We start from the raw sequence: 11,100 nt of genomic DNA, 5'->3' as shown, positions 1-11,100 counted from the left end.
GAGCGGGGCCGGTGCGACAAAAGGAGGTCGGGTGCCCGAGACTGAGAATGGATACGGGCAATTTGGCAGATTCCAGGTGGTAAGATCTGGCCCAGGGATACCGAAGATGTTCATTGTCGTCAACGAGAAAGCTCGGGAGGGCGCCGGGCGGAACGCCACAGACAAGACCCAATTTCCAAGCTTAGCGGACGGGAATGCACGCTTATTGAAATTTAGCGATGTTGGTTTTTGTTTTTTTTCCTTTTCTTCGTCGGACCTATTGATTGGTCCCTTGTTGAGGCGGTCTCCCTCGTTGGATTGCGGAGAAGGTGAGACATTGCCAACTGATGAGTTCCTGACCGAGGTGATCCATTCCTAACCTCCTGACTAAACTCAACACGAACGACGAGGAACGAGACACGAGAGCGGAAGAATGGAAAAGACGAGACACGGAGACTGAGTTTGGTGGCGCTTGCTGTAGGAAACTCTGTGTTGGCCCAAGGCATGCAAACTCATCTTGTCACTCAGGAGACAATGCCCCATGGCAAGGGAGAGAGGTATGGCCCATGGGCAGACTGGAGCTGCCAGAGACGCCAGAGACATCGTTTACGATGAGATGAATATTTGCCTGACATGAGGGAAGCAAAGGGAGTTTCCAGAAGGTATAAGAAAGACAAGATTCTCCAGCTTCTGTCCAACTTTTCTTTCCCTCCTCACCCTCATCATCATTACACTCCGCATCCTTAGCTCCTCTCTTCCTCTCTCTTTACCTCGTTTCACTCGTTTACGACCCGAGGTCTAGTCATTCTTTTACTTGCTTTCGTCACTCGCTTAGTCATGCGTCGCACGGCTCTCGTCGCCCTCATGGGCCAGTTGGTTATGGGACAGAGTTCTTCTCCCTTGTTCCCCAACACCACCACGACCTCCACCACTCGCAGCTCGTCGCTCACCACCTCGTCCTTCTCCACAACCCTCTCGGGTTCCACGTCGGTGACCACCATCCAGACCACCTCAACTGGCCAGACGACAATCAGCAGTCTGACCACCTCCACTGGCTCGGACACCACTCTGACGACTGAGGTCCCCATCACCACTTCCGACATTGTCTCGACCATTGACACCACCAGCAGCTCCGAGGTGCCTCCCATCACCACCGATGAGTCGACTACGATTGACACCGCTACCGCCACTGGCACTGGCACCGAGACCAGCTCGACTTCGTCGTCTGCCACCCCGTCTGCCACCGTCATCCCCAACCCCAGCAACGTTGGCAACTTCTCCCTCCTTGGCTGCTTCGGCTCTACCACTGGTTTCCCTACCTTCGACCTGGTCCTGTCTGCCTCTTCCATGACCCTCGAGCTTTGCGTCGCTTCCTGCCCCGCTGGAAAGCGCTACGCCGGTCTGTTTGGCTCTGACTGCTTCTGCGGTGACATCGTCAGCGATGCCACTGCCACCCGTGTCTCTGAGGATAGATGCAACATCGCTTGCCCTGGCAACTCTGGCGAGCGCTGTGGTGGCCGCAACACCAGCGGATCCCTGAAGCGCCAGCTTATCTCTGCTGAGATCCTGTTGACCATCTACATCCGTGTTGATGGCGGTATCGATGTCACCACCACTGCCACCGTCACCACCACCTTCACTGCCACCACCACCGCCACCATCGATGGTACCGCTTCCACCGGCGTCACCACTGTCACCACCACCTACTGCCCTCTGTGCCAGGACTGCCAGGGTCCCTTCTGCTACAAGCCCACTCCCAACCCGTGCTCCAACGGCAAGTGCTTCGGCGTTCCCTGCTACGGTGATGACTGCTACAAGAAGATTGTTGCCTACGGTGACTACTGCGGTTTCGACTACCCCTGCTACGGTGCCGACTGCCAGCGCCGTCTCGTCTGGGTTGATGGCACCTGGCACCCTGAGGTCTGCTCCGGATACGACTGCGGCCGCAAGATCAAGTGTGTCTCCGGCAAGTGCGACTATGTCATCAAGGGATCCGACTTCGACTCCGAGAAGATTGTCTGCTACGGCAACGTTTGCAAGGTCGAGTCCTGCTCCGGCGATGAGTGCAACAAGAAGTACGTCTGCAAGGACAACTCCTGCGTCTTCGAGTCCTGCCCGTACGCAGATGCCAACAAGAAGTACGAGTACAAGAACGACAAGTACATCGAGGTCAAGGGCTGCAACGGCTCCTGCCCCGTTCCCCAGCCTCCTTGCTCCGGCGACTCCTGCAAGGTTGTCATCCCCGTTCCTCCCGTCACCACTGTTGGCTGCGATGGCACCACCTGCAGCACCATTGTCATCCCCCAGCCCCCCGTCACCAAGACTCCCTACGTCCCGGCCACCGAGACCAAGCCCGCCGCCAACCCCCCTGCCACCGGTGCTCCCCCCGCTGGTGCTCCCCCGGCCGGCTCTCCTCCCGCTGGTGCTCCTCCCGCTGGTGCTCCTCCCGCTGGTACCCCTCCTGCCGGTGCTCCTCCTGCTGGCACTCCTCCTGCCGGTGCTCCCCCTGCTGGCACTCCCCCTGCCGGTGCCCCTCCCGCCGGTGCCCCTCCTGCTGGAGCTCCCCCGGCCAACTCTGCTGCTCCCCCCGCGGGCGGCAACCCCACCGGCACCGCCACTGCCAAGCCCCCCGTCGTCACGGCCGGCACCAGCAAGTTCGCTGCCAGCTTCGGCGCTCTTGCCTTCAGCGTTCTTGCTGCCGCTGTTCTTCTGTAAGGGACTCGTCTGAGCATGGATGGATATTCTCTTCTCTTGACTCTACTATGGGTCTGTTAATGGTTATCAGTGGTGGTTTGTGGTAGGGGAAGTGGTTTTCTTCGATAGTGGCCTAGCGGTTTTTGGGAGCATCTTCGGATCTCTCTGCTCGGCTATGGATGGACCTTTGACAAACGATTTGACGATATAGATAATAAAGCGTGTGTTTCGCCACATAAAATATTTTGCCCTGTTCTGTGAAACCGGCCTCGCCTGTGACTTTTATGGATGGCAGTCAAGAAGATTACAACGCCTCATCTTAAACGGGAGTGCTTATAGTCAACATGACATACTTCTTTACTAAGAAATGAATCATGTTGGTAACTCCTTGAGGCTTATTTGGGGAATTAAAGCTCATTCATTCTGGTTGCGCATCTAATAAATCAATATGTGAGTCGCTCGTCTTCTCCTTCGGTGGTCGGCTCCGGTCTCGGGCCCACTTCCGGGTGCAACATCCGGGATCCACACGGGTCCGGGTGTCCGGTCGCTCGGGGCTCGATTCGGCAATGTAATGGCGAAAAGACCAAAACTTCAAGTTCTTTGACGGCAAACATCCGGCTGCTGCCACTCACATATTCTGGAATCTGAATGTTCGATTGTGCTAATGCAGGTAAGATGCTGCTCTTGACATTTGTGTCTGCGGCGGTCGGCGCTCCAAGCGTGCACATGGCCATTTATCCATTTTATGTACAAACAGCAGCAGAATATATAAGTATTCTTCTCACCACCGCAAAGTCTCAAGGCAAAAAGATGTAGGCATCGGCGTCATTCTTCCGGCCAAACGTCGCATCCGCCCCCTTTGCACGTTTCAGCACGTGGGAGGTCTAGGCGGGCGCTGTAACGGCGTTCCAAGGTTGAGATCGGGCACAGATGGTCCGTACTCTCTCGATTCCTTTGGAGACGCTCAGGTAAGAATAGATGGGTAAATCAACTGGAAGAAGCAGCTTGCGACAGATGCCGGACACTATTGGAAGGGGCTTCGTTTGACTAAAGTGTACTAGCTAAACGTGGCAGGCTGACAGGTGAACGTGTAGCTAGATGATGGATTGACCGAGGGCTTGAGTTGTCATCAATGATCAAGCTCAGGGAGGCTGGGAACTTGGAAGAGCTCACTGCAGAGAGCTGACTGCGTCTCTGGTTGGTTGCAGTCCCAAACATCCCCCTTCTCCGTTTCCAACAAAAGCTTGTCTCAGTGCGCGTTCCCCCTCAGCTGGCCACGGCCTGCAACCAAACGACCGTCAGGCCAAGGAACCACAATGTGGGAAGAGGCCACAGAACGAACCGGTAGGTACTGCAGCTGCAGTGATCGCACCGCATCTCGGACGGTCATGCCTGCATGTCGCAAAGCCAATTCCTTGCTGTGCCTGTGCCTGTGCCTGTGCCTGTCTTCCTTCTTCGAATCCTGCCCAGTTCTTCCGTCACATACCCGTCAGCCTGACTCTTCATAACCGCCCAGCGCATTCCTGTGAGTTGAGCCGAGCCGTGAGCACTGCAGCTGTTGAGTTCCATTACCAATGAACATGTTCTGTGCCTGAGAGCGTGCGAGCAAGCTGTTCCGAAGACGACCATTGACCACCACATCACATCGGCTACACACCGACACCACCTTACGACGTGACTGAACATTGACCTTTCCAGACGCGGCCGTGGCTCATGGATGAACTTTAACTTGACCAACATGTCCTCCTCCTCCCCCGCGTCTCCCACCCGCACTACTACCGCGTCTCCTCCCCATCATCCTTTTACCACCCGATTCTCGCTTTCTAGCTCTTCTTCCCCCTCGACTTGCCCAGAGGAACCCCACTTCTCTCACCCAGCCTCACAACAGCCATCGGCGGCAGCATCAGCACAGCGCATAAACAGCGACTACGCCATTCACCGCCTGGATTCTCAACAAGTCACTGAACAGCAGAATCTAACTTCATCACCGGCGAAGCTGTTACGCTTTATCGCTGTTCTCACAGCACCAAAAGACGGCCATCATTGGCGGTTCGGGAATACGAGGGAACACCGACGGGAGGACGCTTCAACCGGGAAGAGGGCTCCTCGCCCGACTCACCCCGCCATGGCGCCCGACGCAAACAGCAACTTGAACGGGGTCACATCCCAGCTCCGGACCAAAGAACAGAACCAGGATGGCGACCAGCAGCAGCAACTGAAGAAGAAATGGAAAAAGATTTGGCTGAAGGGTCTCTCTGTTCGTATCCGGCCACGCAAGGATTCGCCGCGAGCAGCAGGAGCAGCAGCAACATCATCAGCAGTACCACCGCCACCACCAAATGTAGGGGGGGAGACGGACCAAAGCCTTGAGAGAGGCACTCAAACCGCGACACGCAATCACAACCACCACAATGTTCGCAGCAGCCAGGGTCGCACGCTGCGGCATTCAGGAACGCTTGCGCACCCCAGCGAGTCAGATGCCGTGACGGACTCCGGGCTCTCCTCCTCAACCGCTGCCACCTCCGCCTCGCACTCGCCCGCGACATCAACCACCGCTCAGACCACCACCGTACCTTCGAGTTCGTCGTCATCCTCGTCCACTTCACTCAGTGTGAGTGTCGGTGCTTCCATCGGAAACTTCCCGTCGTCCTCAGCGCCGTGTCCCACGTGCGGACAGCGCCGCCATGTTGACCTCCATCGGCCCCCGACGCCGGTCAAGCCCGAGGACCGGTTCCAGTTCCGGTCCGGGGTCCCGTATGGTCCTTGGACAATCACACACCCTCCTCCTGGTCCACCGCCAACAGCTGCGCCATCGCAGATTTCCTTTGAACTTCCCGTAGCTCAGCAAGTGGCCCCCTGCTGCTCTGCCGAGACCCCTGGTCCCCTCACTGCATTCCATCCCTTCGCCCGCCTCCCACCGGAGCTTCGGTCCAAGATCCTGCGCTTCTATCTCGAACGGCCGCGCATCGTAGAGATTCGATGCATGAACGACTTGAAAAAGATTCATTTCGCGCCAAATGCACTTGGAAACCTCGCCTCCAACATTGCATGGAGCGCAGACAACACGCTCCCGGCCCTGATGTGGGTAAACAGGGAATGCCGCGCCGAGACACGCGCATTTTACCGCGTTCAGCTACCGATGCACCCAACCAACAAGATCGCCTGGCCCGTCATCATCAACCCGGACTTTGACACCGTCATCTTCACATTCCCCTGGAGCAGCGAGATACCCCTTGACATATTCCTAAGCGACTGCCTCGCATTCGACCCGCTCGGCGTAGGGATCCGACATTTCGGCACCCGCGACAGGGGCGGGCCGGAGACGTGGGACCTGACGCCCGTTCCGGGGTGTGCGCCGCTGGCAGAGAGCTTGGCAAATCTGGAATCCTACACGGAAGCGATCCAGCTGATGGACGATCGCGCGGCGGCCCGGTTCCCGGTGTGGATGATTCACGAGGGCTACCTCACCAGCGGCATCCCGGCCAAGAACGCATTCTACCGCGATGTGCCGCGGCTGCTCTTGAGCAACGACTACGAGCCCCCCGATGCGATCAACCAGCGCACGGCGCTGGAGGCGTTGCGAACGCAGCTTGGAGACTATTTGCCCAAGAACGTGGCTGATAATCTGGTCATGCAGAGGATGTTTTACCGCAAGTATTTCCGCCATTTGAGGATGAAGTGCACAAAGACAGATCTTGCTGGGCTGGGAATGGTGAGGCAGATACCCGGTTCCGAGACGGAAGAGTTCTTTTTGAGTAACGGCCGAGAGGTTGCGGGACCGCGGAAGAAGAGGAGGTCTGTGCTCGATGTGAGGCCTAGTAGCAGCTGGCATTTATGGGATGACGACTGAGTTGACGAGTGGTGAGCGAGAGAGTATCAGTTGACTCTTGACACAGGAGTATTCGAGTAGAACAAGAGCTGTGTCAAAAGTACCCAACAACAGCAAGATGCGGGCAAAGGGAGATTTACCAAAATACCATAAGAGATGAGTTTAGAGTGTTGAAAACATATTCTGCGATAGATATGCCCGTGTCCCTTCACCAAGCGAAAGAAGCAAGACGTTCTGAATCGGCCAATTGGGTATGAAATTCAAAGCCTGCCTCCTGAAGCAAGCTTGGGTATAATGAGAGTCAAGGCCGCCCCGTTTTCCGCAGCACTAGAGTCGTCAGGAGTATCTCCGCTGTGGTCATATCTGTCATGTCAGAGTACGTGTGATCCTCATGCAGTCTCGGTCCATCCCAAACCGTACTCCTATCCATGATCCCGTCCAAAGTCCCGTATTTTTTCTCGTCCAGAAGGCCATGCGCCGGTGCGTTATATACAGTACAAAGTGAGCATAGAATGAAATAAGAAAGACTGAGCACAGCTCAAAGTCTCTGAAGCTCACACAAGCAAAATCCGAGCAGCTATGCAAATGCGCCCTTCTCGTCCACCATTGCTGGCTGCAAAATCTTGCCCTGCATGACACCGCCTCTCTCCGTGTCACTTGCGGCGGCAATCGCCTTATCACTACCTTTCAGGGCCTTCCTGTGCCTCAAAAAGACCCGAACAGTAAGCGCAATGTCGAGTCCCGAGACGGTGGATCCCAGGACGAAGACCGTAGACAGACTAAACCCAATGACCAGCGCCAGATCGAAAGGAACAACCTGCGTAAAGCATAGGGCCACGGAGCTGAGATCGGCAAATCCAGTGATGACAGAGGCAAATGAGAGAATCAAGAAGAGCTGGTTGACCATGACGCGGATGATGGGGAGGCTGAGGGGGGGCGCTGGTGGCGTGGGGCCGGAGCGGGAGGTATTTGGGAGTCCTGGAGGTGCGCGGGCCTTGATGGCCAGGTGCATCAAGAAGGCTGCCAAACCTACTAGGGTCGTGAAGAGGCTTATGATCTGTTTGAGATGTGGGTTAGCAAGCGGTGTTCCTGGCCTAAAGTTGGCCAAGGGGAAGACTTACACCGTGGGCAGTGCGAAAATGAGACGACTTCGCAGTCACGAGTATGCCAAAGATGAGAACGACAACCACTGAAGGGCCCATCACGAAGAGCCACATAATGTTATTCCATTTTTCGATCTTTGGCAGAATTGGAGGGGCGTTGATGCGAAGGAGGAGGTTGCGCATGTGCTCCAGCCCGATGGCCAAGGGAAGGACGTTGATGTAGGCGATGATGGCGAAGAGGACTGGCGAGGTGCGAATGTTAGTTGAGTAACAGGGGGGTCACTACCAGAGCATGACTTACTGTGAAGAACCAAGAAGGCGATCCAGCCTGGCAACTTGAATCCATTGACTTCGATGCCGTTCGCAGCGTTGATGATCGAGTTTCCAAGAGAGTCCCGGATCACCTGTCCGTCAATGGCGTACGAATGCCCCTCGTTGGAAATCTTGATGATCCCAGTCGGAATCACTTGCTTCGCAGTCTTCGTCACGTTTCCATTATTGAAGGAATCCAATGCAATGGTCTTGCTGCGGATCAATCCAAAGCCAATGAGGCCCAAACCACCCACGCCTTGACAGGTAAGGGCGTTGACACCGGCTTGAGCAGCCATCGAAATGGTCTGCGCGTTGATCACGACAGACAGGTTGAATCCCTCGGTGGTGTTGACGGAGACAACCGGCGGGGGATCCTGTCTCGAGACCAGTTCGACATCTCGGCGTTGGGCGGGGGTGCTAGCAGCCGGTGCCGCCGGCACACTCGCGGCAGGCTGAGTGTTTCCTCGCGGCTTGCTAGCCAGCCCATACGCGACGAGGACGCCCTGCCCACCGATCCCGACTCCGAAACCACTGGCAGCTCCGCCGAGCGAGTCGTCAAACTGGAGCTTGGCATCGGGCATCGCGCCGGTGGGCATGGTGGCGTTACCCTCGAAGAGAGACTGCACGCCGCCCATGCCCTGGATCGCATCACCCGCGCCCTGGAGGAAGCCGCGAGCGAAGCCCTGCGCGACTTTGCTGACTTGTATGTCCATGCCGTTAAACTTGATGGTCGCCGGAATCCCTCCGCCGTTCTGGTTCATGTTCATCGACCCACCCACCTTGTTGAGCAACTCGGTCGCGGTACCGTTCTGGAGGAAGCTGCTCGTCAGACCCTTGGCGAACGTTTGCGAGATACCGCCAAAGTCGATTTGGTCGTCAGGCATCTGCTGCATCGGTACCGCGGTGTCTGGCTGTAGGCCCAATCCTACCGTCGCACCTTGGCCCAGACCCTTGCCGAAGCCCGAAGCCGCGGCCGGGAGGATTCGCATGATTTGCTTGGTGGTGTTGGGGTTGTTGGCCGAGTTGAAGAGCTGGTTGATGTCGAGGTTGGCCGTCACGGTCTTTGTGAGACCGAATCCAAAGGTACCGATCACGTTGGGGATGGACGAATCATTTACGGGCTCGAGGTTCGCGGCGTTGGCGTTCAACTTCAGGCCTGCGACTGTGCCATTTCCGAGACCTGTTGCGAGAGACAGGGCGATGGGTTGCAGCTGGTTTGTGAGGTTGCCGCCTAGGCTGTTGAAGTCGATGGCGCCAATGAGGGTGGAAGTCAGTCCCACGCCCAGGTTCTGGATGGCTGGGTTGAGGCCGGTGGCTTCCATCTTGTTGTCTGCAGCAACCTTTGCTGCCACTTCCATCGTCTTTGCTTGTGTGGACAGGTTGAGCCCCTGAGCCGCTCCGGCTCCGACGCCAATGCCGAGGAACATGCCTGGGCCGTTGAGGTTGGCGACAAGTTGGTTCCCAACGTTGCTGAGCCCGTCTTTTAGGGGTTGGAGCAGGCCGCTGAGTATGCCCGCTGACATCCCGCCTCCATCAGCACCACCGCCTCCTGGAGTTGGGAGACCTGGGAGGCCTAGAGGACCAGTACCCCCTCCGGGAGAACCACCCGGTGCCCCAGGGAGTGGGAGGTTGAGCGGGTTTGGAAGTCCACCGCCTCCTCCTCCACCGCCACTATCGGCTCTACCTCCAGAGACGGCCGCTCCAAAGAGTTCCCCAAAACTTGGGAGCTGTCGTTTATGGAGTTGACTTGAGCTTTCTTCGCCGTCTCTCAGACCTTCGAGGCTCCTCCTAATCTGCTCCTTGTACTCTTGCAATGCTTCTCTTGTCTCCTGGAGTTGAGGAGATTCATAGCGGGCGACGAGTTGATCTGTGAGGTCAAAGGTATAATCGACCACAGACACCAATGTTCTTCTTAGCCTTGGGTCGTTACTGATAGCTTCGACGGTATCTGGGGTTACCATAGCGTCGATGGCCTGGCCCCAGGAACCCATTTCTCGTTTCGCTATCGATCGGCTGCTGAGGGTAGGTTCCTGGTAGAAGTAGTCTTTGACCTCTCTGCCAACACTGAAGATGGAGAATACCATCAAGAACCCGATGCAAAAGGTTGTGAGTCTCTGATGCCTTGGGGCTAGTGGAGGGGGAGGAACCTGGGGTTTCTCCGTAACATCCCCAGATATTTTGTCATACATGTCCATGATGATGTGAAGTAATGGACTTTGCTTAATAGGCGTGAAAAAGAATTTACCGTGGCATTAATAGAAACAGAATAGGGTATCAAAGGCAGTCAACTAGAAAGAAAAAGGGCTGCCAGCAGTCGTGTACGAAGGAAACGAAGATGTGTTTCTTGAACCAGCACCTATGGGGATGATGGCTAGATGGGTGAAAAAAGCCACGGGCATCTAGTAGAAACATCTGGAGACGGATAGGGACTTATCTATACAAGAAGCTCCGATGACCATGATTCCCTCGAGCCTAAAACATGGAGCGTCGATCTTTACTCAGGGTACGTCGAGATGCCACTTGCCATATGCGGCGGGATTCCGCTCCACTCAGACCCTGACATGGTCCGCACCGGGGTGGACTGGAGTCTGGTGGAACTTGGAAAGGTGGGAAGCTCCTTGCGAGAATCCCAGACATGTCTAGCCGGGGCCGAATCATTGAAGTGAGTGGCAGAGTTGCAGCCACAGCCCCGGGTTTCACGACTTCAATCAGGCCTTTTGCTTCACGCATCGTCCAAGTGGCAGAGTCATCTTTGGGACTTGCAGTCATTATCGGGGAGAAGCTGGGGTATAGCCTACAGCCGCGAGAGTTCTGTCATTTACAGGCTTAAGAGCGCACAGGTCGAAGCCAAGAGCGTTTCTCTAAAAGTTACAGTAAGCCATAGGCTTGTGTCAAACAAAGTCAAAAGAGAGTCGTGTTCCATTAGATCGACCTCGACGGCTATGTTGTTATAGCATAGTGTCGATGCGTCCGAGTACCGACAAGGGCGGCGCGGATGACATTGAAGCTTGAACAGAGTACTTTGGAGCGATGCGAAGTAGGGAAGGGATGCGTATACGAGATACGGGCTCAATAAGGCAAGTCGTTCATTAGAATACTTGGTACTAGTAAGTGGACGTTGTAGTTTGTAGCGTAGCGCCAGGGAGGGCAAAAAGGGGATGGGCAGAGTTTGAGATGGGAGCC

General features: G+C 55.9%; 3 protein-coding genes across 3 annotated transcripts; 2 read left to right on the top strand and 1 right to left on the bottom strand.

Moving 5' to 3' along the window:
- The first annotated feature begins 389 nt into the window (after positions 1-389).
- On the top strand, positions 390-2,907 carry HER10_EVM0013413 (uncharacterized protein). Its single transcript, XM_035482772.1, has one exon. The coding sequence runs from the start codon at positions 817-819 to the stop codon at positions 2,692-2,694; it is 1,878 nt and encodes a 625-aa protein (XP_035333620.1). The 5' UTR covers positions 390-816; the 3' UTR covers positions 2,695-2,907.
- Positions 2,908-4,117: 1,210 nt separating this feature from the next.
- Positions 4,118-6,637, top strand: HER10_EVM0009442 (uncharacterized protein). Its single transcript, XM_035478928.1, has one exon. It carries the CDS (start codon positions 4,391-4,393, stop codon positions 6,521-6,523), a length of 2,133 nt encoding a protein of 710 aa, XP_035333112.1. The 5' UTR covers positions 4,118-4,390; the 3' UTR covers positions 6,524-6,637.
- Positions 6,638-7,079: 442 nt separating this feature from the next.
- On the bottom strand, positions 7,080-10,112 carry HER10_EVM0010179 (uncharacterized protein; the record flags this gene model as incomplete). Its single annotated transcript, XM_035479647.1, has 3 exons — positions 7,080-7,559; positions 7,624-7,847; positions 7,907-10,112. The coding sequence occupies 3 exons, from the start codon at positions 10,110-10,112 to the stop codon at positions 7,080-7,082; spliced, it is 2,910 nt and encodes a 969-aa protein (XP_035333209.1).
- Between the last annotated feature and the right edge of the window lie 988 nt (positions 10,113-11,100).

Source organism: Colletotrichum scovillei, assembly GCF_011075155.1.
Source record: "Colletotrichum scovillei strain TJNH1 chromosome Unknown Contig00006, whole genome shotgun sequence".
In the NCBI taxonomy this organism is placed as follows: domain Eukaryota; kingdom Fungi; phylum Ascomycota; class Sordariomycetes; order Glomerellales; family Glomerellaceae; genus Colletotrichum; species Colletotrichum scovillei.
This window is presented reverse-complemented; position numbering and strand designations above follow the sequence as displayed.